The sequence below is a fragment of the Ornithorhynchus anatinus genome, chromosome 3 (genome assembly GCF_004115215.2).
Source record: "Ornithorhynchus anatinus isolate Pmale09 chromosome 3, mOrnAna1.pri.v4, whole genome shotgun sequence".
In the NCBI taxonomy this organism is placed as follows: Eukaryota; Metazoa; Chordata; class Mammalia; order Monotremata; family Ornithorhynchidae; genus Ornithorhynchus; species Ornithorhynchus anatinus.
Genome location: NC_041730.1, coordinates 141,400,720 through 141,427,513, shown reverse-complemented (window position 1 = coordinate 141,427,513; position 26,794 = coordinate 141,400,720). Strand labels below are relative to the sequence as shown.

The window sequence follows — 26,794 nt, the reverse complement described above, 5'->3', positions numbered from 1 at the left end:
TCTCTATCTGTCGCCGACTTGTTCGTTCCGAGCGCTTAGTACAGTGCTCTGCACACAGTAAGCGCTCAATAAATGCTATCGAATGAATGAAAAGAGGTAAAGCTGGGCCGATTTAGGCGCTCTGTCGTTTCCCCGTCCCCTTCCTCGGGCAGGTCGGGTCCGCGGGCGAGACCGAATGCTCCGTCGCCACCTGGATTCCGTCCCCGGCCCGCTCCTCCCCACCTCGCTTCGGGGCGCCTCGCTGTCTTGGGGTCGTCCCTCGGACCGGAGGAGCTGAGCCCCGGGAAAGAGATCCGGCCCCGGGGGAGGCGGTGGGGGGACAGGGACTCCCGGCTGGCCAGAGGCAGAGGGAGCGATTCGCCGGCGGCTTCTGCCCTCCCTACGTGTTTCTCCCCCGTCTGTTTTTCGGTACAATCGCCAACCGTAGGGATTCCTGAGTTCTGACCCGCCAGAAACAGTCCCGCGCGAAGCAGAAAAGTCCCTCTTCGCGTCGTCCGGGACCCACCGCCTCTTCTGTCCCCTTTCGGTTCATAAGCGTAGACGCGATCACGCCGTCGCACGGAATCAGTTCCCCGGCTGCTGGAGAACGTCAACGGGAATCATTCGAGAGGTACGAGACGGGAAAAATCAAGGAGGAAAATCATTCCAGCTCGAACCCAATCGGGACCTCGAATCGTCGCCGAGCGCGGCCGGCTCTCGGCCGAGTGTTTCGACGATCCAGACCGCGCCCGGGGCCCGCCACCCCCCCGCTCGCCGCGGACACCCGGCCCGACCGGGAACGGGGCGAACCCAGTCGGCGCCGACGGCTTTCCCGCCCGGCTTGTCCTCCGCGGTCACCCGAGTCCGTCCGGGGAGGCTCCTCCCTTTCTTCGGAAGACCAGGGCCGTGACGCTGTTTCCAGATCTCCCTCCGAAGAGGAACTTGGGGGTCGGCAGCTCTTCCAGGACTTCGAATCCTGCTAGAGAGAATTCAGAGCGGGAAGGGGATTCCGGCGAAATGGGCAATCCGCGTGAGCCATCGGCTGAGATTGGCAATCTTATTAACCACTGTGGCGTTTAAGCCACCCTGAGCGCTGGGGTAGAGATCTGGTGCAGAGCCCGGTGAATCCATTCTCAAATCAATCAGTCACTGGAATTTACTGAGCGCTTACTGTGTGCAGAGCGCTGTACTGAGCGATTGGGAGAGCACAACACAACAGCAGGTAGACCCGTTCCCCGCCCCCAAGGAGAAGCAGCATGGCCTAGTGGAAAAAGCACAAGCCTGGGAGTCAGAGGATCTGAGTTCTAATCCCGACTCCACCGTCTGTCTGCCGTGTGACCTTGGGCAAGTCACTTAACTGCTCTGTGACTCAGTTCCCTCATCTGTAAAATGGGGATCGAAAGAGACCGTGCGTCCCGTGTGGGACACGGATCGTGTCTGACCTAATCAGTTTGTACCTCCCCCAGCAGTTAGTACGGTGCCGGGCACAGAGTGAGCGCTCAACAAGCGAGAAGCAGCGTGGCTCAGTGGAAAGAGCCCGGGCTTGGGAGTCCGAGGTCGTGGGTTCTAATCCCGGCTCCGCCGCTCGCCAGCTGTGCGACTCTGGGCAAGTCACTTCGCTGGGCCTCAGTTACTTCATCTGTAAAATGGGGATGAAAACTGTGAGCCCCACGTGGGACAACCTCATCACCCTGTATCCCTCCCCCCCCCCGCCCCCGGCGCTTAGAACAGTGCTTTGCACATAGTAAACGCTTCACAAGTACCACCATCATCATTATTATTATTGTTATTATTAACGAAAACCATGTTTTAAAGAAAAGGGAGCTGCCAATCAGATGTTTGTGAATGAACTTCATAATTCTTTCCAACTTCTACTTTACCCTTTTTTAGGTAGTCTCTCCTCTCTCAGTATCATCAGCGGTGGTATTCATTGAGCTCTTACTTTGTGCAGAGCACTGAACTAAGCACTAGGGAGAGTACACTACAACAGAGTCTGTACACACATTCCCCGCCTACAACGAGCTTAGAATCTAGAGGGGGAGATAGACACTAAAATACATTATGGGTATCAATCGAAGGTAGTTATTGAGGATTGATTGTGTGCAGAGCTCGGGAGAGTTCAACACCACAGAGGTGGTTCCCTGCCCACAAAGAGGTGATCGGGGGATCCACGCTCTCCTTCCCACCCCCATCCTCCTCCTCCCTCCTCATCCTTCCTTTCTTCTTGTTGAAGAACTTCCATTTTCAAATCATCAGTGACTACTGAATCCCCACTTTACAGATGAAGTTCAGGAGCCCCACGTGGAGCAGGGCCCGTGGCCGACCCGATTACCCTCTGCTTACCCCGGGGCTTCGTATGCTGCTTGGCACATAATGAACGCTTAACAAACCTCATAAAAGAGATAAAAAAATAAATAATCCGCCAAGAGCAAGAATCTGAAATTCTCATTCTGTCTCCCCCGATTAGACCGTGAGCCCGTCAAAGGGCAGGGACCGTCTCTATCTGTTACCGATTTGTCCATTCCAAGCGCTTAGTACAGGGCTCTGCACATAGTAAGCGCTCGATAAATACTATTGAATGGATGAATTTAGAGAGGAAAAACTCACAACAATGAACGAAGAAAAACGTGAAAATATTCATTCGAGTAATAATAACGGTGGTATTTGTTAAGCGCTTACTATGTGCCGAGCACTGTTCTAAGCGCCGGGGTAGATCCAGGGTAATGATAATAACGTTGGTATCTGTTAAGCGCTTACTATGTGCCGAGCACTGTTCTAAGCGCTGGGGTAGATCCAGGGTCATGGGGTTGTCCCACGTGAGGCTCGCGGTTAATCCCCATTTTACAGATGAGGGAACCGAGGCCCAGAGAAGTGAAGCGACTCGCCCACGGTCACACAGCTGACAGGTGGCAGAGCGGGGAGTCGAACTCACGACCTCTGACTCCCAAGCCCGGGCTCTTTCCACTGGGCCACGCTGCCTCTCTTAACAATTCAACCGCAACTTCCCCCCAATTGGAGATGAATAATATTCCATAATCATTCTAATATCCTCTAGACTGCCAGCTCACTGTGGGCAGGGAACGTTGTGGTGTCCTCTCCCAAGCGCTTAGCACAGGGCTCTGCACCCAAGTAAGGGCTCAAACACCACTGACTGACTGAAAAACAAAAAGCGACTGATTTAACCCAACACCAGCTCAGTTTTAACTACGCAGGTATTTCAAACGTATGCAATCATTTTACCTTCACTGAATTCTCGGAGCAACTCATCCTTAGTCCAGTTGCAAGAGGTAATTAGGAAAAACCCTCCGGTTTCCAGTACGCGGGAGAGGGATTTTACGTATCGCTTCCTTTTCTCGACGGGATTGTCCGGATTAAGGCTTATGGCATCAAAAGTTCCCTTGTCGACACAAATGCCGAACTTGGGGAGCGCGCTCGTGGGATTCAGAAAGTCTTCCACCTGAATTCAAAGCAACTCGTCGTGAAAACACAGCCCACACATTTTTGCTCAGCATACAAATGAGGGATGCCCACCTAGTCTTCGCATGAGTTTTAGGAAACGTATTTTTCAACTTCTACCTAGAACTCGATCAGTCAAATCTATTTACTGAGCATCTGCGACGTGCCGAGCGCTGTCCTAGCGAAGCAGTGGGGCTCGGTGGAAAGAGCACGGGTTTGGGGGTCAGAGGACGTGGGTTCTAATCCCGGTTCCGCCACCTGTCTGCCGTGTGACCTTGGGCAAGCCGCTTCACTGCTCTGTGCCTCAGTTACCTCATCTGGAAAATGAGGATCAAGACTGTGAGCCCCACGTGGGACAACATGATCAATCTGTAATAATAATTACAGATTAATGGGAAGCAGCGTGGCTCAGTGGAAAGAGCCCGGGCTTCGGAGTCAGAGGTCATGAGTTCGACTCCCCGCTCTGCCACTTGTCAGCTGTGTGACCGTGGGCGAGTCGCTTCACTTCTCTGGGCCTCAGTTCCCTCATCTGTAAAATGGGGATGAACCGCGAGCCTCACGTGGGACCACCCGATGACCCTGTCTCTGCCCCAGCGCTGAGAACAGTGCTCTGCACGTAGTAAGCGCTTAACAGATACTAACATTATTAATAATAATAATAACGATTATATTTATAAGTGCTTAGTACAGTGCTCTGCACACAGTAAGGGCTCAATAAATACGACTGAATGAATACTAACTGCTTGGGAGAGGACTCTATACCAGAGTCGGTCAACTCCATGCCCACGAGAAGCCTCCTCTCTAGACCTCATTTCACCTCATCTGGAAAATGGGGATTAAGACTGTGAGCCTCACGTGGGCCAACCTGATGACCCTGTATCTTCCCCAGCGCTTAGAACGGTGTTCGGCACGTAGTGAGTGCTTAACAAATACCATCATTATGATGATTGAGCTCCCCCTTTTCCCTCTGCACTCCCCCCCTTCATCTCCCCTCAGCTAACCCCTCTTTTTCCCCCTTTCCTTCTGCTCCTCCCCCTCTCCCTTCCCCTCCCCTCGGCACCGTACTCGTCCGCTCGACTGTATATATTTTCATCACCCTATTTATTTTGTTAATGAGATGTACATCGCCTTGATTCTATTTATTTGCTATCGTTGTAATGAGATGTTCATCCCCTCGATTCTATTTATCGCCATCGTTCTCGTCTGTCCGTCTCCCCCGATTAGACCGTAATCCCGTCAAAGGATGTCTCTATCTGTTACCGATTTGTACGTTCCAAGCGCTTAGTACAGTGCTCTGCACATAGTAAGCGCTCAATGAGTACTATTGACTGAATGAATGATGATGATGATGATTATTTAGAGGTTTGGGATGGAGTATGGAAGAAGACCCATTCTCGCCCTTCCCGTTCTGGCGATCGAGAGCAGGCAGGCGGGGCTAACCTCAACCTGTCGTCACTGTGCATAGAGGAGGAAGAGCGTTTACAGATCTGAAATTTATAGACCTGAAGAAAAGTGACAATAATAATAATGTTGGTATTTGTTAAGCGCTTACTAGGTGCCGAGCACCGTTCTAAGCGCTGGGGGAGATACAGGGGAATCGGGTCGTCCCACGGGGGGCCCACGCGCTTTTAATCCCTATTTTACAGATGAGGGAACTGAGGCACAGAGAAGTGAAGTGACTCGCCCACAGTCACACAGCCGACGAGTGGCAGAGCCGGGAGTCGAACTCATGACCTCTGACTCCGAAGCCCAGGCTTTTTTCCACTGAGCCAAAAGTGCTTTGGGAGAGGGCCAAAGTGCTGGGATTCATCAGGGAGGGCTTCCCGGAGAGGGAACGATGGCGGGGACTGGTGGGCGAGGAGGGAGATGATCCAGGCAGCCGAGTGAAGGATGGTCTGGAGAGGGGAAAGGCTGGAGGCAGGGAGGTCAGCGAGGAGGCCGGTGCCGGCGCCCAGGTTGTCTGCTGTGTGAGCTTGGGCAAGTCACTTCACTCCTCTGGGCCTCTGCGACCTCATCTGTAAAATGGGGACCGAGACCGTGAGCCCCCACGGGGGACAGGGACTGTGTCCAACTCGATTTGCTTCGATCCACCCCAGCGCTTAGTAAGCGCTTAACAAATACCATCGTTATGATGATGATGATGATTCTACTTATTGCTATTGCTTTTGTCTGTCTCCCCCAATCAGACTGTAGGCCCGTCAGTGGGCAGGGACCGACTCTATCTGTTGCCGACTTGTCCATTCCAAGCGCTTAGTACAGGGCTCTGCACATAGTAAGCGCTCAATCGATACTATCGAACGAATGAATGCATGAGGAGGAGGATGGCCACATGGACCCGGGTGGAAATGGAGACGAAGGGGTAGAGCTAGCAAATTTTTCTCTTGGGGAAGACAATCCAACAGGAGTTAGGCACAGACCGAATGTGAGAGTTGAAACAGAGGAGTCAAGGGCAACGGGTGCCTTGGAGATCGGGTCGGGGGGTGGGACGGGCACGGGGCACGGGGCGGTCAACAAAGCAAGGGGAGGCAAACACTGGGCATTTCAACCCCCAATCATTTTATAAAACAAAGTCTAACCTCCCTCCCTCCCTCCCTCCCCTGCCCACATCGATCAATCACATTTACTGAGTGCTTCCTGGCACAGAGCACTGTATGTACTAAGCGCTTAGGAGAGGACAATAAGAATACCATATAATAGAGCTGGTCCACGTGTTCCCGCCCTTAAGGAGAAAAAGTTGGAATTCCGACGTTTTGAACATTAACGCTTCTCTCTACATTTTCACTCGTGGGCAGGAACCGTGTCCGCCAACTCTAGACTGGAAGCTCGTTGCGAGCGGGGAACGTGTCCGTTGACTGTTCTACCGTACTCTCCCCAGTGCTCAGGATAGCGGTCCGCGCACAGTAAGTGCTCGACTAATACCGAGCGAGTCAATGAACTAACTGGACCGTACGCTCCCAAGCGCTCCCAAGGTCAATGCTCCGCCCTCATTCTCTCAGTCGTATTTACTAAGCACCCACCGCGTGCAGAGCGCTGTACTGGTAGCTTGGGAAAGTACGATACAACGATAAAAGTGACGGCCCCAGCCCACGGTGAGCTCACGGTCTAGAAGCGGGGAGACAGACATCACTACAGATACATCAGATGGCGAGATACGTACATAAGCGCCGCGGGACTGGGAGGCGGGGGCGGGGGGGAGCAAAGGGAGCAAATCGGGGTGACGCAGAAGGGAGTGGGAGATGAGGAAGAGTAGGGCTTAGTCAGGGAAGGCCTCTTGGAGGAGATGGGCCTTCGATGAGGCTTTGAGAGTGGGGAGGGTCGCTGTCAGATTTGAGGAGGGAGGGCGTTCCAGGCCGGAGGCGGGACGTTGGCCGGGGGCCGGCGGGCGAGACGGGCGAGATGGAGGCCCGGTGGGAAGGTCAGCACCGGAGGAGGGAAGGACGCAGGCTGGGTTGTAGAAGGAGAGAAGCGAGGAGCGGTACGAGGGAGGAAGGCGACGGACCGCTTTAAAGCCAGTGGTGAGGAGTCTGTGTTGGATAGGGAGGCGGATGGGCAAACCCCGGAGACATCTGAGGAGGGGGGTGACGGGTCCCGAAGCCTTTTGTAACAATAATAATAATGACGTTGGTATTCGTTAAGCGCTCACTACGTGCAGAGCGCTGTCCTAAGCGCTGGGGGAGATGCGGGGTCATCGGGTGGTCCCACGTGAGGCTCACGGGCTTCATCCCCATTTTCCAGATGAGGCCCAGAGAAGTGAGGTGACTTGCCCGCGGTCCAAGCGGCAGAGCCGGGCTTCGAAACCCCGACCTCGGACTCCCGAGCCCGGCCTCTTTCCACTGAGCCGCGCTGCTGCCCACGCTGCCTGTAGAAAGACGATCCGGGCGGCGGAGGGACTCTGGACTGAACTGGGGAGGGGCGGGAGAGCGGGTGGTCGGCGAGGAGGCTGCTGCCGGAATCTAGGCGGGATGGGACGAGTCACTTCATTAACGAGGTACCAGTCTGGACGGAGAGGAAAATGCGGATCTACTGGGCAGACCCGCTGGGCGGATTCACTTCCCGAGCACTCCTGAGTGCTCAATATATACCACTCCTGGATCGGTGGAAATCTAAAGTTTCGCTCCGATCTTTAATCTACCTATTAAACTCGGCACAGTCTACGTCCCAGGGACTAATCAACGGCGAGTAGCGGGCACGACGACGGGCTCACGTCTAAAGGCTGGGAGGCGCCTGGGCTTCGAGCATCCCTCGCCGCGAATCTGGCAGAGGGCAAACGCTCAGGTCTTGGCGAACGCTTCGTCCGGTGCCCTGCACGTGGTAAACGCTCCCGAGAGGCCGCCGATTGACTGGTTAATTGGTCAGAGCTGCCCTGACAGGTTCCGGAGAGTAAAACATCCAGATGGGAGTCTTCCGTCTCATCAAGGGTTAAAATGATTTCCAAAAGGGGCGGCTGGTCCATCGAGAAGGAGACTTCTTCTCTTTATAGGCGGGGCGACCTTCGAGCGGCAGCGTGGCTCAGTGGAGAGAGCCCGGACGTGGGAGTCAGAGGTCACGGGTTCGAATCCCAGCTCCGCCACTTCCAGCTGTGTGGGCAAGTCACTTCGCTTCTCTGTGCCTCAGTTCCCTCATCTGGAAAACGGGGATTAGGACCGTGTGCCTCACGTGGGGGCGACACGATTACCCTGTATCTACCCCAGCACTTAGAACGGTGCTCTGCCCGTAGTAAGCACTCAACAAATACCGACGTCATCAGTATTATTATTATAATCAATCAGAAACTCGCAGGGTTAAAGGGTTAAAGAGGGTGGGGCTGGAGGTGCATTAAATGAGCCGGGCAAGTCCTCGGACCGCTCCCCCCCCCCCCGCCGGCCCCCCAGCAAACCCTTGCGGATCCTGGGGCCTGCACACATGCACCGAATCCAGACCCAGAGGAGGACGGCAGCGCACGACATCTCCTGATCTAGTGAGCTACTATAAATCACGACAATCCAACAAAAAGTAGTCACCTGCAATTTAACGTTGGCTAAGCCTTCCTTCTCGATTATGCTCCGAGACAGCTGAATGGCTGCTGGCGAGTAATCGATTCCAGTAACATTAGAGAAACCCGACTTTGCCTGGAGGCACAGAAAAGGCAGATTTCAGCAAGGCCCGACACAGCCCGGCTTTAGGAGACGCAGATTTTTCCAGCTCCGAACTCCGGGCGAGGTCGAGAGGCAAATCCGCACGGCGCTCGGGTGGAGGAGATTCGGAAGGGGATCCACCGTCGGCCGCCCGCCCGGGCCACTCATCCCGGCAACGGGGAAAGACCCGGGGACCGCCCGCCGCCCTCCCATCGTGGGGCGATCCCGGCCTCGGTCCCGGGGAAACCCCCAGCCCGGGGGGACGGAGTCGCAGCCCCGGGAGGCCGCCCCGCCCCTGCCCCGGTCCCCGGCTCGGGATGACAGAATCTCTTTTCTCCAGGTGTTCTGGTCCGCCGATAATAATCGCGGTATTTAATAATGACGGTATCCGTTAGGCGCTTACTAGGCGCCAACCACCGTTCTGAGCGTTGGGGGAGATAGAAGGTTGTCAGGCCGTCCCACGTGGGGCTCGCGGTCTTCATCCCCACTTTACAGATGAGGGAACTGAGGCCTGGAGAATTCATTCATTCATTCAAGAGTATTTATTGAGCGCTTACTATGTGCAGAACACTGTACTAATAAGTGCTTGGAATGGACAATTCGTTCGTTCATTCATTCAGTAGTATTTATTGAGCGCTTACTATGTGCAGAGCACTGTACTAAGCGCTTAGGATGTACAGTTCGGCAACGGATAGACAATCCCTGCCCAACGACGGGCTCACGGTCTAATCGTTGCCCAAGGTCACACAGCAGACAAGCGGCGGAGCCGGGATTAGAACCGGATCCTTCTGAATCCCGGGCCCGGGCTCCGCCCGTTATCCTTCGGGCCGCGAGCCCGTCGTTGGGCAGGGATCGTCTCTCTCTGTTGCCGAATTGTACACTCCAAGCGCTCAGTCCAGTGCTCTGCACATAGTAAGCGCTCAAGGGATCCCATTGAATGAATGAATCCTCTAGGCCACGCTGCTTCCCTGCTGATCTGCCTCGGTGATCTCGCATCCTCCGGGGTCCCAGGCACGGACGAGGGAGCGAGGAAACGGCAGGCTGGGGCTGAACCTTCCGTCCCCACGCGGCAGCGCAGGGGCCTGGCCGGGAGACCCGGCGCGGCCCGGCCCGGCCCGGCGCCGCGGGGCTCAGGGGCGAGGGCGCGGCTCCGGGAGTCGGAAAGCGCGGGTCCTAACCCCGGCTCCGCCGCTCGTCTGCCGCGGGACCCTGGCCGAGCCTCTTCGCTTCTCCGTGCCTCGGTTCCCTCATCTGTCAAATGGGGATGAAGACCGTGAGCCCCACGTGGGGACCACCTGATGACCCTGTATCCAGACCAGTGCTTGGCACATAGTAAGCACTTAACAAATACCTCTTAAAGAATGGGACGATTCCCAGGAAGCCGGTGTACATTCCGAGCGCTCGGTAGAGTGCTCTGCACATGGTAAGCGCTCAATAAACACTACCGAACGAACGGACGGACGAATGCGCCCCGAAGGGGGAGGAGACGGAGACCCGGGCTCGGGTGAGAAGCTCCCTTCTCGCCGGGGCCGGCCTCCACCCCGACCCCGTCCCCCTCCCACCGGCCCGGACCCCGGCAGTGACGGAGTCTGTTTTCTCCTAACCGACTTGCTGCCAGCGTTATTGGTCCGGACTCTCAAAATGTCCACCCAAGTGCCAGTTCTACCCGGATTTGCCCCATTCGTGCAAAATGACTAACCAGCTCAACCAGAAAAGCACCATTTCCAGTCCCGATGTCAAGCACAGAGGCATCCAGGGGCACCCTTCGTCTCTCCAGCCATCTGATCAGTCGAGTCACACTCTCTTCTCCAAACCTGTCGGAGACCAAGACTCAAATAATCGACGTCGGCGGTTAATAATACAACCGCTACTCATAGAGATGTTCGTGAAGCGCTTACTACGTGCTAAGAGGTGTGCGGTGTGACTTAATGGAAGAAGCCCGGGCTTGGGAGTAAGAAGGACCTAAGAATAATAATAATGTCGGTAACTGCTAAGCGCTCACTATGTGCCGAGCACTGTTCCAAGCGCTGGGGGAGATACGGGGTCACCAGATTGTCCCACGTGGGGCTCACAGCTCTGATCCCCATTTTACAGATGAGGTAACCGAGGCACAGAGAAGTTAGGCGACTCGCCCCCAGTCACACAGCTGACAAGGGGCAGACCTGGCATTCGAACCCATGACCTCTGACTCCCATACCCGGGCTCTTTCCACCGGAGCCACGCTGCTTCTCGTAAGCACCTGGCTTCAAATCCCAGCTCCACCACTTGTCTGCTGGGTAACCTCGGACAAGTCACTTCACTTCTCCGCGCCTCAGTTCCCTCATCTGTAAAATGGGGATTAAAGACTATGCGCCCCACGTGGGATCGGGACTGTGTTCACACCGATCATCCTGTATCTACCGCAGCGCTTGGCACAGTGTCCGGCACACGGTAAATGTTTAATAATCCCAAATAAAAGAAAAATAAGAGCACTCCCTTTTTTACACATGCACCTGTAATCCCTTCCTTCTATGTGAACATCTATTGAGTGTCTATCCCCCTCCAGCGTGGCTCAGTGGAGAGAGCCCGGGCTTGGGAGTCAGAGGTCATGGGTTCGAATCCCGACTCTAACACTTGTCAGCTGTGTGACTTAATTTATTAATCTTAACTTAATCTTAATTTATTAACACTTAATTGATCTGTGCCTCAGTTCCCTCATCTGTAAAATGGGGGTTAAAACTGTGAGCCCCACCTGAGACAGTCTGATTACCCTGTGTCTCCCCCAGTGCTTAGAACGGTGCTCTGCCCAGAGTAAGCGCTTAACAAATACTAACATTATTATTAGTAGTAGGTTGTCAGCAGTTTGAAGGCAGGGATTATGTCTCTCATAATCCCTGTGACAGACTGTCACAAAAGTCTATCATAATATCTAGTGTATCATAATAGTCTATCGTAACAATCTATCATAATATCATAGAGAAGCAGCGTGGCTCGGTGGAAAGAGTCCGGGCTTGGGAGTCAGAGTTCGTGGATTCTAATCCCGGCTCCGCCGCTTGTCTGCTCCGTGACTTCGAGCAAGTCGCTTCACTTCCCTGTGCCTCGGTAACCTCCTCCGGAAAATCGGGATTAAGACCGAGCCCCACGTGCGACGATCTGATCACCTTCTGTCTACCCCAGCGCTTACAACAGTGCTTGGCACATAGTAAGCGCTTAACGAATACCGACATTATTATTATTATCAACTCTATTGCCCTCTCCCAAGCGCTCAGTACAGTGCTGTGCATTCAGCAGACTGCAAACTCCTCAAGGGGAGGAATAACGTCTACTAGTTCCACTGTACTCTCCCGAATGATTAGAACAGCGCCCCGCCCACGGCCGTCTCGGGTTCCTCTCCTCCGATTCTCTCCTCGAGCCCCTCCGATCTGGTTTCCTTCCCCTTGACTCCACAGAAACCCCCTCGCAAAGCTCGCCGACGATCGCTTCCTTGCCAAACCCAACGGCTCCTAAACCTCCCCGACCTCTCGGCTGCCTCGGACCCCGTCGACCGCCCCCTTCTCCCGGAGACCTCATCCCGCCTCGGCTTCACTGACGCCGTCCTCTGCCGGTTCCCCTCCTATCTCTCCGGCCTCTCCTTCTCGGTCTCTTCTGTGGACTCCTCCTCCGCTTCGAGGTTCAGTTCCGGGCCCCCTTCCCTTCTCCACCTCCACCCGCTCCCTCGGAGGGCTCGTTCCCTCCCACGGCTTCGACTCGCGCCTCTACGCAGACGACAGCCCGGTCTCCGTCTCCGGCCCCGATCTCCCTCCCTCTCTGCGGTCCCGCATTTGCCCCTGCCTTCGGGACATCTCTACTCGGATGTCCTCCCGTGGCCACAAACTTAACATGGCTAAAACTGAACTTCTCATCTTCCCGCTCAAACCCCGCTCCCACTCATTTTCCCATCCCCGTGGACGGCACCTTCCCGTCTCGGCAGCCCGTCACCTTGGCGTAATCCTTGATTCCTCTGTCACTCAACCTACGGTATTCGAGCCATCGCTAAATCCTGTCAGTTCTACCTTAATGATGGTAATGTTGGTATCTGTTAAGCGCTTACTATGTGCCGAGCGCTGTTCTAAGCGCCGGGGCGGATACAGGGTAACCGGGTTGTCCCACGTGAGGCTCACGGTTCATCCCCATTTTACAGATGAGGGAACCGAGGCCCAGGGAAGCGAAGTGACTCGCCCCCGGTCACGCAGCCGACAAGTGGCAGAGCCGGCATTCGAACTCATGACCTCTGACTCCCAAGCCCGCGCTCTTCCCCCCGAACCACGCGACCTCCACGACGTCGCGAAGATCCGCCCCTTCCTCTGCATCCGAACCGCCGCCACATCGATCCGAGCACTCCTCCTCCCCCTCGTTGATTACCGCATCGGCCTCCTCGCCGACCTCCCAGCCTCCCGTCTCTCCCGACGCCAGACCTCGCTTCGCTTCCCCGCGAATGAAGACGTCGGGGAGAGGTGTCCCCCTCTCCTCGAGCAACGCCGGTGGTTGCCCCGCCATCTCTGCATTAAACAGAAACTCCTCGCCGTTGGCTCTAAAGCAGTCGATCACCTAACCCCCTCTCCTACCCCGCCTCGCTACTCTCCTTCTGCGAGCCAGCGCGCCCACCTCGTTCCTCCGATGCTAACCATCTCAGTGTCCCTCCTTCTCGTCCATCTCGCCGCCAACCTCTCACCCCCATCCCGCCTCTGGCCCGGAACGCCCTCCCTCCTCATATCGGGCAGAAAATCGCCCTCCGCCCCCTTCGGAGCCTTATCGAAGGCCCGTCTCCTCCAACCGAACCCTCCTCCTCCTCTCCCACTCCCTTCTGCGTCGCCCTGCCTCGCTCCCTTTGCTCGTCCCCCCTCCCGGCCCCCCGGCACTCACGTATAAAACTGTCGTTTATTTATTTAGATTGCTATCCGCCTCCCCCTCTAGACTGTGAGCTCGTTGCGGGCGGGGTACGTGCCTGTCTGCTGCCGTACCGTACTCTCCCAGGTGCTTAGTACAGTGCTCTGCACACAGTAAGCGCTCAATAAATACGACCCAAGTGCCAAGCAGCGTTCTAAGCGCTGGGGTAGATAAGAGTTAACCGGTTGGACACGGTCCCTGTCCATTCATTCACTCGATCGTATTGATTGAGCGCTTACTGTGTGCAGGGCACCGGACTGAGCGGTTGGAAAGTACAATCGGGCAACGGAGAGAGACCATCTCTGTCCACAACGGGCTCACGGTCTAGAAGCGGAGAGACAGACAGCAAAACAAGTAAAGAGGCATCAACAGCATCGATACAAATAAATAGAATTACAGATAGATGCACGTCATTAATATAAACGGAATCATAACCACGTACATACAGACACAAGCGCTGTGGGGCGGGGAGGGGGGTGGAGCAGAGGAAGGGAATCGGGGCGATGGGGAGGGGAAGAGGGGCGGAGGGAAAGAAAGGGGAGCTCGGTCTGGGAAGGCCTCCTGGAGGAGGGGAGCTCTCAGCAGGGATTTGAAGAGGGGAAGAGAGCTAGTTTGGCGGAGGTGAGGAGGGAGGGCATTAATAATAACGTTGGTATCTGTTAAGCGCTTACTCTGTGCAGGGCACTGTTCTAAGCGCTGGGGGAGATACAGGGTCATCGGGTTGTCCCACGTGAGGCTCACGGTTAATCCCCCTTTTACAGATGAGGGAACTGAGGCACCGAGAAGTGAGGTGACTTGCCCACAGTCACACGGCTGAGAAGTGGCAGAGCCGGGAGTCGAACCCACGACCTCTGACTCCCAAGCCCGGGCTCTTTCCACTGAGCCGCGCTGCTTCCCCAACAACCATTCCGAGACGCGGTAGGATGTGGGCCAGGGGTCAACGAGAGCTCACCTACCGAGAGCTCACCTCCTCCAAGAGGCCTGCCCAGACTGAGCTTCCCCTTTTCCCTCTGCTCCCTCCCGCTTCCCTCCTTCACCTCCCCTCAGCTAAGCCCCCTTTCCCCCCTTTCCCTCTGCTCCTCCCCCTCTCCCTTCCCCTCCCCTCAGCAATCTGCTCATTTGTATATACTTTTATTACCCTATTTTGTTCATGAGGTGCACATCCCCTTGCTTTTGTTTATCGCGATTCAGTTGTCTCGTTTTTATCCGTCTGTCTCCCCCGATTAGACTGTGAGCCCATCAATGGGCAGGGATTGTGTCTCTCTGTGGCCGAATTGTACGTTCCAAGCGCTTAGTACAGCGCTCTGCACACGGTAAGTGCTCGATAAATACTATCGAATGAATGAATGAAAGGGGCAGGCGAGAACGAGGCCCAGTGAGGAGCACTTCTCGTGAGAAGCAGCGTGGCTCAGCGGAAAGAGCCCGGGCCCGGGAATCAGAGGACCTGAGTTCCAATCCCGGCTCCGCCACTTTGCTGTACCACCTCGGGCAAGTCGCCTCCCTTCTCTGTGCCTCAGTGAACTCATCTGTAAAATGGGGATTAAGACGTGGCACACACTAAGCGATTAACAATTACCGTTGACTGACGGCTTATCAAATACTGTAATGATTTCATAGTTTGAAAGGCAACTGTGGTACTCTCATTTTGGTATTAAAAAAACTTTGGAGGGAGAACAGATATTTAAGCCCCATTTTACAACTGAGGAAACTCAGGCGCAGAAATAATAACCGCGGCATCCGTTACGTGTCTACTATGTGCCGAGCACTGCGCTAAGTGTCAGGGTAAGCTGCGAGATGATCAGGTCCCACATGGGGCTCACGGCTTAAGTAGGAGGAGAGGCCACAGGTATTGATCGAATCCCCGTTTTGCAGATGAGGGAACTGATGTTCGGAGAAGTTTTTTTTATGGTAGTTGGTAAGTGCTGACTACGTGCCGGGCACTGTGTTAAGCGCTGGGGGAGAACAACCCGATCGGGTTGGACGCAGTCCATGTCCCACATGCAACTCGCCGTTTTAATCCCCATTTCACAGATGAGGTAACGGGCACAGAGAAGTGAAGTGACCGGCCCGAGGTCACCCAACAGGCAAACGGCGTAGCTGGAATTATGACTTAGGACCCTCGGACTCCCGGACCCGTGTGACCTGTCCAAGCTCTCGTGGCAGCTAAGTGGCAGAGTCGAGATCAGAATGTTAATAATGATGATGATGATGATGATGATGGCATTCGTGAAGCGCTTACCGTGTGCGAAGCACTGTTCTAAGCGCTGGTGAGGATACGAGGTGATCAGGTTGTCCCCCGTGGGGCTCCCGGTCTTACTCCCCATTTTCCAGTTGAGGTCACTGAGGCCCAGAGAAGTGAAGTGACTTGCCCAAAGTCACACAGCTGACCAGCGGCTGAGCTGGGATTTGAACCCATGACCCGACTGAGCCAAGTGACTTGCCCACGGACACGCAGCCAAGTGGCAGAGCTGGGAGTAAAATTCAAGTTTTCTGACTCCTAGTTCTGGTCTAATAATAATGATGACATCTGTTAAGCGCTCACTGTGTGCCAGGCGCTGTTCTAAGCACTGGGAGGGATATAAGGTAATGAGGTTGTCCCCCGTGGGACTCACAGTCTTCATCCCCATTTTAGAGATGAGGGAACTGAGGCCCAGAGAAGTGAAGCGACTAACCCAAAGTCACCCGGCTGACAAGTGACGGAGCCGGGATTAGAACCCAAGCCCTCTGACTCCCGAGCCCGGGCTCTTTCCACCGAGCCACGCTGCCTCCACTCTTCATCCTTGGAATTCGCCACGGCAACTTACATGGTTTGGGAAATCGCTGACTGCCCTCTCGTTTACGTATTCATTCGTCTGCGTGGATACCGCAGGGGAGGGGGCTGTACTGAGCGCCGGGGGGGGGGGGGAGATGTGGGAGAGGGGTGGGGACTGCACACACGTGACCGTGTGCGCGTGTGTGTGTGTGTGTGTCGGGGTGGCAGCACGGTGCCATGTGCCGGGGAATGTCCCATCCTTCTCCTCTTCATCCCTCGGCCACCTTTAATGGTATTAAGAAAATGAATCCAGCTTCCTAATTTACTTACCAGATTTCCCCAGTATCTCCATATTCTCGAAAAGCTTGCAACTCTCTCTCATAGGTTGTATCCCAACTGGAACAGAGAGAGAAAAAATAGGCTCTCAAGGGGTCCGATCACATCCCAAAATGTTACCTCCCCCCCGCCCAAGCCTGGCCCCATCAGTGCTCCGGTGTATATTTTTGGGCACCGATGCAGGGTTAGGTATCGGGGAGGTCCCCGCTGCCGACATTCAGTCATTCGGTAGTATTTATTGAGCGCTTACTATGTGCAGAGCACTGTACTAAGCGCTTGGAATGGACAAACCGGTAACAGATAGAGACAGTCCTTGCCCTCTGACGGGCTTACGGTCTAATCGGGGGAGACGGACAGACAGGAACGATGGCAACAAACATCTTTCGTGCCCCCAAGAACGGGGATAAAAGCCGCTTTCTCGTACTATAGGACTCTTCTGTTGCCTCCAAAACGAGCACCGTGTAACCGCCGCCTTCTCTCTCACCACCGAAGAGCTCTGCGGCCCAGCTGGGCCGGGGATTGGAGCTCCTGCCGCGTGCTCTCAGACCCTCCCATCTCCACCGAGAAATGACCGTGTAACTACCCCCTCCCTTCCTGCCCCGGAGGCTCCCCGCTCCCGGCCCGCTCCGCGTCCGCCGGGCCGGGGAGAAAGGCTTCTCCGGCGCATTCTCGGACCCCTTCATCCCGGGGACGAGAGGCACCGCGGTGGCCGCCACCGAGGGTCTCTGCTCCGAGCCGGCTCCGGGCTCACCGGGCCACGATCGGAGCTGGTCCCGCGTGCTCTCATACCCATCCACCCGGGCCGAGAAAGGACCGTCTGATCGCCGCCTTCCTCCCTCACCGAGGGTCCCCGCTCCCAGCACAGCGAGGGAGGATTGCTGCTCCCTCGCCCGCCCAGACCCCTCCAAACCCACCAAGCCTATTCCGTACGTTTGTGTTTTTTATTTTAACGTCTCATCACTCCCCGCGTTGTCCGTCTCCCATCCCTTCCCCCTACTTACACCCTGAGCCGCCCCACCGAGGGTCATCGTTACCCTATTCTGTCGTTACCCTATTCATTTTGTTAACGAGATGTACGTCAACCTGAGCCTATTTATTTGCTATCGTTTTAATGAGACGTTCATCCCCTCGATTCTATTTATCGCCACCGTTCCCGTCCGCCCGTCTCCCCCCGATTAGACCGTGAGCCCGTCAGAGGGCGGGGACCGTCTCTATCTGTCGCCGACTTGTTCGTTCCGAGCGCTTAGTACAGTGCTCTGCGCATAGCAAGCGCTCAGTAAATACTGTCGAATGAGTGTCTAATTCCCACTGGTCTCTTCTTTCCCAGCACCGAGCACGGCGTTCGGCACACGGTAAACTCTTAATAAATGCAATCACTACCAGTCAGTCAATTGTATTTATTGAACGCTCCCTGTAATCGTAATGTTGGTATGGGTTAAGCGCTCACTCTGTGCAGACCACCGTTCTAAGAGCTGGGGTAGATACGGGGTCAGCGGGTTGTCCCACGTGAGGCTCGCGGGCTTCATCCCCATTTTCCAGATGAGGGAACTGAGGCCCAGCGAAGCGACTCGCCCACAGTCACACAGCGGACACGTGGCGGAGCGGGGCTTCGAACCCACGACCGCCACACCACGCTTCTCACCTTGGACGTCTACGGCGCGGGCGGGAAACGTGAGTCGCGGAGGAGAGAGATGGGGGCTGGAGAGGGAGAGTCGGGAATCGTCCGCCCCGAGATGGGAGACGAGCGGTGGGGTGGGATGAGCTCCCCAGGGGAGGGGATAGAGATGGAGAAGAGTTAGGAGCTCTCTCCCCATCCTCCTCCTCTCTCAGCCCCCACTGCCTCTGCTTTCTCCCGGAGGAGGAGGAAGAGGAGCCCCGGGCTGCCCCAGCCCACACCTGGGCTTCGGAGCCAGTCAGTCAGTCGATCGTACTTACTGAGCGCTCGCCGTGTGCAGTCAGCGCTGGGGAGGGCACGCTATTCATTCAATAGTATTTATTGAGCGCTCGCTATGTGCAGAGCACTGTACTAAGCGCTTGGAACGGACAAATCGGTGACAGATAGAGACGGTCCCCGCCCTCTGACGGGCTCACGGTCTGATCGGCTACGACAATAAACAGACGGGTTCCCCGTCGGCGACGAGCTTACGGTCCAGAGGGGGGGGCAGATGTTAATATAACTAAATGAAAGAACAGATCTGGACCTAGGTGGGGTGGGGCTGGGGGGGATGGCGGTAAACACAAGGCGGCAAGTCAGGGCGAGGCAGAAGGGAGTGGGGTCCCACCGCCCTCCACGGGAGAGGCCCCTCAAGCCACCCCGGCCCGAATCCGGGCGTTTGAGGACGCCGGGGCCCCTCCCCACCCCCGCGGCGGAGCCCGGGGTCGCTCCACTCTACCAGAGGGCTCTGAGGACCCCGGACCCCGCTCTTCTTAGGCGCTTACTGTGCTCTAGGCACTGCACCGAGCGCCAGATACGACCATCCCGCCCGTCTCGCCGCCGACCCCCGTCCCACATCCTGCCTCGGGCCCGGAACGTCCTCCCTCCTCAGATCCGCCAGATAATCGCTCTGCCCGTCCCCCTTCGAAGGCTTATAATGTTGGGATCTGTTAAGCGCTTACTGTGTGCCGAGCACCGTTCTAAGCGCTGGGGTAGACAGACCCATCTCCTCCAAGAGGCCTTCCCAGACTAAGCCCCCCTTTTCCTCTTCTCCCACTCCCTTCTGCCTCACCCTGACTTGCTCCCTCCGCTCGTTCATTCAATCCTATCTTTTGGGCGCTTACTGCGGGCAGAGCACTGTCCTAAGCGCTCGGAACGTACGGTTCGGGAAGGGACAGAGACCGTCCCGGCCCGACGACGGGCTCACGGTCTGAACGGGGGAGACGGACAACGGAACACGTAGTCGGGCAAGTAGGGTTCCCCCATCCTCCCAGCCCCACAGCATTTACGTAGATATCCGTAATTTTATTTATCTGAATTGATGTCTGCTCCTTTCTATCTACGTCTGTCTCCCCGCCTCTAGACCGTGAGCTCATCGTGGGCGGGGACTGTCTCCGTCTATCGTGGCTTCGGGCATTCCCATGCGCTCAGCACAGCGCTCCGCGAACAGCAGGAGCTTAATAAATGCGACCGAATGACTGAATACGAGCCGTTCGGGTCGGACACAGTCCACGTCCCACGGGGCTCGCAGTCTCAACCCCCATTTTACGGATGAGGGAACGGGAGGGCAGAAGAGTGAAGCGGATCGCCCCAGGTCGCGCAGCGGACAAGTGGCGGAGCCGGGATTAGAGCCCAGACGCTCTGCTTCCGGGCGTGGGCTCTTTCCACCAGGCCACGCTGCTTCAACACTCAAACAATCAAGCCATCAGCGGTATCTGTGGAGCGCTTACTCTGCGCAGAACGTTGTAGTACGCTCTAGGGGAGTGAAACACCAGAGTAGGCAGAGACTGGATGGGAAGGGGAGGGAAGATGGACGGAAAATGATGACGTCGGTATTTGTTAATAATAATAATAATAATGTTGGTATTTGTTAAGCGCTTACTAGGTGCCGAGCACTGTCCTAAGCGCTGGGGTGGACACAGGGGAATCAGGTGGTCCCACCTGGGGCTCACAGTCTTCATCCCCGTTTTACAGATGCGGGAACTGAGGCACGGAGAAGTGAAGTGACTCGCCCACAGTCACACGGCCGACCAGTGGCAGAGCTGGGATTCGAACTCATGAACCCTGACTCCAAAGCCCGTGCTCTTTCCACTGAGCCACGCTGCTTCTCAAGCTCTTTGTTAAGCGCTCACTAGGTGCCGAGCACTGTTCTATATACGCGGACCTCCTCCTCCCCCTCCTATCTCTCCTCCTCCTCCTCCTCCTATCACTTCTCTGTGCCTCGATTATCTCATCGGAAAATGGGGAGGAAGACTGCGAGCCTCACGTGGGACCACCTGATGACCCAGCGCTTAGAACGGTGCTCTGCACCTAGTGAGCGCTTGACAAAAAACAAAACCCCAAAAACCTATTAGGTCATGGGTTTTCATTCTGGCTCCACCGCTTGTCAGCCGTGTGATCTTGTCCTCCCCTCCCCATCACCCCGACTCCTCTCCCCTGCTTTACCCCCTTCCCCGCCCCACGGCACTAGTGTATATTTGTACGTATTTATTATCCCATTTGTTTTATTAATGATGTGACTAGATCTCTGATTCTATTTATCTAGTTGGATGCCACTTCACTTCTCTGTGCCTCGGTTCCCTCCTCTGTAAAATGGGGATGAAGACTGGGAGCCCTACGTGGGACGAGCTGACGACCCTGTATCTCCCCCAGCGCTCAGAACAGTGCTCTGCACTTAATAAGCGCTTAACAAATACCAACATCATTATGCTATCGATGCCCGACTACTTGTTTTGTTTTGTTGTCTGCCTCCCCCTTCTAGACCGTGAGCCTTTTGCTGGGTAGGGATTGCCTCTATCTGTTGCTGAATTGTACTTTCCAGGCGCTCAGTACAGTGTTCTGCACACAGTAAGCGCTCAATCAATATGACTGAATGAAGTCACTTCTCCTCTCTGGGCCTCAGTGACCTCATCCGTAAAATGGGGATGAAGACTGTGAGCCCCATATAGGCCAACCTGATGATAATAATAACGTTGGTATTTGTTAAGCGCCTACTATGTGCCGAGCACCGTTCTAAGCGCTGGGGGAGACACAGGGGAATCAGGTCGTCCCACGTGGGGCTCACAGTCTTCATCCCCACTTTACAGATGAGGTCACTGAGGCACAGAGAAGTGAAGTGACTTGCCCACAGTCACCCGGCTGACGAGTGGCGGAGCCGGGATTCGAACCCAGGACCTCTGACTCCAAAGCCCGGGCTCTTTCCACTGAGCCACGCTGATCACCTTGTATCCCCCCAGCGCTCAGAACAGTGCTCTTAGACTGTGAGCCCGTCGTTGGGCAGGGATGGTCTCTATCTGTGGCCCAATTGTACATTCTAGGCGCTTAGTACAGTGTTCTGCCCACCGTAAGAGCTCAATACTCTGAGCTCGATACCCAAGAGCTGGGGAAGCAGCGTGGTTCAGTGGAAAGAGCCCGGGCTTGGGAGTCAGAGGTCGTGGGTTCGACACCCGGCTCTGCCACTTGTCAGCTGTGTGACTCTGGGCAAGTCGGTTCTCCGTGCTTCAGTGACCTCATCTGTAAAATGGGGATGAAGACTGGGAGCCCCACGTGGGCCCACCCGATTCCCCCGTGTCTCCCCCAGCGCTTAGAACGGTGCATAGTAAGCGCTTCAGAGATACCAACATTATTGTTATTATTATCCCAAGCGCTTAGTCCAGTGCTCTGCACACAGTAAGCGCTCAATAAATACCACTGAATGAAGTCATTTGACTTCTCTGGGCCTCAGTGACCTCAGCTGTCAAATGGGGATGAAGCCTGTGAGCCCCACGTGGGACCCCCTGATGACCCTGGATCTCCCCCAGCGCTTAGCACAGTGCTCTGCACATAGTAAGCGCTTAACAAATACCAACATTATTGCTTAGCACACATCCTCTTCTCCCCCCCGACCCCCGACCCCCGCCCAACTCACTGCTGCCGGGTCCCCAAGGCCGAAGGGGAGAAACTGTCGGGCCCGGGGCGGGCCGGACCACCTCGAACCCCGAACCCCCCACTCATCCCGCTGTTGCCCGGCTGGAGGACTGCCATAGAGCGCGGAGGACAGAGCGGCGCCCCTCCCCCCGCAGACCGTCTAGCCCGCCGGAAGTCCCTCTCTCCCCTCCGCCCCGCTGGAGGACTGCCATAGAGACTCCGGGACAGAGCGGCGCCCTCCCGCAGACCGTCTAGCCCGCCGGAAATCCCTTTCACCTCTCCGCCCCGCGCGTCCCTCTGCCGCCCGACTGGAGGACTGCCATAGAGGCTCAAGGACAGAGCGGCGCCCTTCCTCAGACGGTCTAGCCCGCCGGAAGTGCCTCTCACCCCTCCGCCCTCACCCTGCCGCCCCCCGCCCCGCTCTGCCCCCTCCCCTGGAGGACTGCCATAGAGCCCGGAGGACAGAGCGGCGCCCTCCCGCAGCCCGCCCAGCCCGCCGGAAGACCCTCCGACTCGCTGGCCGTCTGGGGGGGGGAGGGGGAGGGAGAATCCCCACGTGGTCCTTATCTGTAATAATCATTCATTCACTCGTATTTATTGAGCGCGTACTGTGTGCAGAGCAGTGTACTAAGCGCTCGGAGTCGTGGCTTAGTGGAAAGAGCCCGGGCTTGGGAGTCAGGGGTCATGGGTTCGAATGCCGGCTCTGCCACTTGGCAGCTGTGGGACTGTGGGCAAGTCACTTCACTGGGCCTCAGTGACCTCATCTGTAAAGTGGGGATGAAGACCGTGAGCCCCACGTGGGACAACCTGATTCCCCATGTCTACCCCAGCGCTTAGAACAGTGCTCGGCACATAGTAAGTGCTTAACAAATAACAACCACCTGATGACCTGTATCTGCCCCGGCGCTTAGAACAGTACTCTGCACATAGTAAACGCTTAACAAATAGCAACATTATTATGACCATCCCTGCCCAACACCGGGCTCGCGGTCTAGAAGGGGGGAGACAGACAATAAGACAAAACAAGGAATAATAGTGTGGGTATATGTTAAGCGCTTACTATGCGCAGAGCACTGTTCTAAGCGCTGAGGTGGATACAGGGGAATCAGGTTGTCTCCCGTGAGGCTCACGGTCTTCATCCCCATTTTACAGATGAGGGAATTGAGGCACAGAGAAGTGAAGCGACTCGCCCACAGTCACACAGCTGACAAGTGGCCGAGCCGGGATTCGAACCCATGACCTCTGATTCCCAAGCCCGGGCTCTTTCCACTGAGCCACACTGCTTCTCTTAAACAGTGCTTAGAACAGTGCTCTGCCCCTAGTAAGCGCTTAACAAATACCAACATTATTACTATTACCCCAGCGCTTAGAACAGTGCTCTGCACATAGTAAGCGCTTAACAAATACCAACATTATTATGACCATCCCTGCCCAACCCCGGGCTCACGGTCTAGAAGGGGGGAGACAGACAATAAGACAAAACAAGTAGAGAGGCATCAATAATGTTGGTATTTGTTAAGCGCTTACTATGTGCCAAGCACTGTTCTAAGCGCTGGGGGAGATACAAGGTGGTCAGATTGTCCCACGTGGGGCTCACAGTCTAACGTGGAAGTGGGAGGGGAATAGTAAGACAAATAAAATGACAGATCTATACATAAGGGCTGTGGGGCGGGGAAAGCGGGGGGGAGACCAAAGGGAGCAAGGCAGGGGGACGCAGAATCGTATTTATTGAGCTCTTTCTGTGTGCAGTGCACTGTACTAAGCGCTGGGAGAGTACAGTTCAGCAGCAAAGAGAGACCGTCGCTACCCACAGCACATTTGGTGGGAGATAAAGAAAAGGGAAGCAGCCACGAGAAGCAGCGTGGCTCAGTGGAAAGAGCCCGGGCTGGAATAGATACAGGGTAATCAGGTTGTCCCCGGTGAGGCTCACAGGTAATCCCCATTTTATAGATGAGGTAACTGAGGCCCAGAGAAGTGAAATGACTCGCCCACAGTCACACAGCTGACGAGCGGCAGAGCCGGGAGTCGAACCCATGACCTCCGACTCCCAAGCCCGGCCTCTTGCCACTGAGCCACCCTGCTTCTCTGAGGGAGGTGAGGTAGGAGGGGGCGAGGGGAAGGACAGCTTGGAAGTCAAGAGCGAGGAATATTTTGTTTGATATGGAGGTGGACGGGCAACCACTGGAGTTTCAGCGCTCAGTACAGTGCCTGGCACATAGTAAGTGCTCAACAAATACCACAATTACTATTATTATTATTCCCAGGAGACAAATGGAGGATCCGGAAGGTGAAGGTGGAAGAGGAGCAGTAAGAAGGGGTGGAGGAGGAGGAGGAGTGGTCCCAGCACGTCCTTCAGCGTGGCTCAGTGGAAAGAGCCCGGGCTTAGGAGTCCGAGGTCATGGGTTCGAATTCCTGCTCCGCCACCCGTCAGCTGGGTGACTTGGGACAAGTCACTTCACTTCTCTGGGCCTCAGTTCCCTCACCTGTAAAATGGGGATGAAGACTGTGGGCCTCACGTGGGACAACCCGATTACCCTGTATCTCCCCCAGCGCTCAGAACAGGGATCGGCACATAGTAAGCGCTTAACAAATACCAGCATTATTATTATCAGTGTTCTCACAGTAAGTGAGAAGCAGCACGGCCTAGTGGATAGAGCACGGGGCCTGGGAGTCAAGACGTCATGGGTTCTAATCCCCACTCTAAACCGCTTGTCTACTGTATGACCTCTGGCAAGTCACTTCATTCATTCAATAGTATTTATTGAGCGCTTACTATGTGCGGAGCACTGGACTAAGCGCTTGGAATGGACAGATCGGCAACAGATAGAGACAGTCCCCGCCCTTTGACGGGTTTACGGTCTAATCGGGGGAGACGGACAGACGGGAACGATGGCAATAAATAGAATCGAGGGGATGAACGTCTCATTAAAACAATAGCAAATAAATAGAATCTGGGTGATGTATAGAGTAATGAAGATATATAGAGTTCTGTGCCTCAGTTCCCTCATCTGCAAAATGGAGATTTAAACCTCTTCTCCCTTCCACTTAGACTGAAAGCCCCATGAGGGAAGGGACCGCGTACAATCTGATAATCTTGCATCTACAATCAATCGTATTTATTGAGCACTTACCATAGGCAGAACACTGTACTAAACGCTCTGGGCCTCAGTTCCCTCATCTGTAAAATGGGGATTGAGACCGTGATCCTTAGTGGTAAAAGCCCGGGCTTGGGAGTCAGAGGTCATGGGTTCTATTCCCAGCTCCCTCACGTGTCAGCCGTGTGACATTGGGCAAGTCACTTCACTTCTCTGGGCCTCATCTGTAAAATGGGCATTAAGACTGTGAGCCCATTGTGGGACAACCTGATTACCATGTTCCTACCCCAGTGCTTTCAACAGTGCTTAGCAATCCTAGAACGAGTCGTCTACACTCGCTGCTTAGAATTCCTTAACTCCCATTCTCTCCCGGACCCCCTCCGATCTGGCTTCCGTCCCCTCCGCTCTACCGAGACTGCTCTCTCAAAGGTCACCCGTGATCTCCTTCTTGCCAGATCCGATGGCTCCTACTCTATTCTGATCCTCCTCGACCTCTCAGCTGCCTTTGACACCGTCGACCATCCCCTCCTCCTCCACGCCTTATCTCACCTCGGCTTCGGGGACTCTGTCCTCTCCCGGTTCTCCTCTCATCTCTCTGGCCGGTCATTCTCGGTCTCCTTCGCGGGCTCCTCCTGCCCCTCCCATCCTCTAACTGTTGGGGTTCCCCAAGGGTCGGTTCTCGGCCCTCTTCTGTTCTCCATCTACACTCACTCCCTCGGTGAACTCATCCGCTCTCGCGGCTTCGACTATCATCTCTACGCAGATGACACGCAGATCTACATCTCCGCCCCGTCCTCTCCCCCTCCCCTCGGGCTCGTATCTCCTCCCGCCTACGGGACGTCTCTACCTGGATGTCTGCCCGCCACCTAATACTCAACATGACCAAAACTGAGCTCCTCATCTTCCCTCCCAAGCCCCGTCATCTTCCTGTCTTCCCTATCACCGTAGACGGTACGACCGTCCTTCCCGTCTCTCGGGCCCATGACCTCGGTGTCATCTTTGACTCGGCTCTCTCGTTCACCCCACACGTCCGATCCGTCACCGAGACCCGCCGGTCTCACCTTTATAATATCGCCAAGATCCTCCCTTTCCTCTCCACCCAAAAGGCTATCTTACCGTTATGGGCTCTCGTTATATCCCGGCTAGACTACTGTGTCGGCCTGCTCTCCGATCTCCCTTCCTCCTCTCTCTCCCCGCTCCGGTCTATTCTTCACTCCGCCGCCCGGCTCATCTTCCCGCAGAGACGCTCTGGGCGTGTCACTCCCCTTCATAAACACCTCCAGTGGTTGCCCATCGACCTCCGCACAAAATAAAAACTCCTCAGTCTAGGCTTCGAGGCTCTCCGTCACCTTGCCCCTTCCTACCTTTCCTCCCTTCTCTCTTTCCACCGCCCACCCCGCACGCTCCGCTCCTCCGCCGCCCGCCTCCTCGCCGTCCCTCGGTCTCGCCCGTCCCGCCGTCGACCCCCGGGCCGCGTCCTCCCTCGGTCCCGAATGCCCTCCCTCCTCACCTCCGACAATCTGCTTCTCTTCCCCCCTTCAAATCCCTACTTAAAGCTCACCTCCTCCAAGAGGCCTTCCCAGACTGAGCTCCCCCC

The 26,794-nt window shown here is 55.6% G+C and overlaps 1 protein-coding gene across 2 annotated transcripts; it reads right to left on the bottom strand.

Moving 5' to 3' along the window:
- Window positions 1–22,237, bottom strand: EEF1AKMT2 (EEF1A lysine methyltransferase 2). Of its 2 annotated transcripts, none has more exons than XM_029059445.2 (7): window positions 22,104–22,237; window positions 16,537–16,602; window positions 10,249–10,363; window positions 8,436–8,543; window positions 3,220–3,436; window positions 838–958; window positions 1–576 (listed from the first exon to the last, which is right to left on the bottom strand). In XM_029059445.2, exons 1-7 carry the CDS (start codon window positions 22,217–22,219, stop codon window positions 66–68), a joined length of 1,254 nt encoding a protein of 417 aa, XP_028915278.1. In that variant the 5' UTR covers window positions 22,220–22,237; the 3' UTR covers window positions 1–65. The 2 variants fall into 2 exon arrangements, with proteins under 2 accessions (XP_028915278.1, XP_028915279.1); XM_029059446.2 differs by having other exon boundaries at window positions 2–576; window positions 838–955.
- Between the last annotated feature and the right edge of the window lie 4,557 nt (window positions 22,238–26,794).

Excerpts from the sequence above, each read along its gene's own strand:
- EEF1AKMT2 (XM_029059445.2), bottom strand. The coding sequence starts at position 22,219 with ATGGCAGTCCTCCAGCCGGGCAACAGCGGGATGAGTGGGGGGTTCGGG. Across the intron at positions 8,544-10,248 it reads GTGCTTTTCTGGTTGAGCTG|GCAAAGTCGGGTTTCTCTAA; the intron begins GTTAGTCATTTT and ends CTGTGCCTCCAG. Across the intron at positions 577-837 it reads GCCTCCCCGGACGGACTCGG|CCGGGGAACTGATTCCGTGC; the intron begins GTGACCGCGGAG and ends GTTCTCCAGCAG.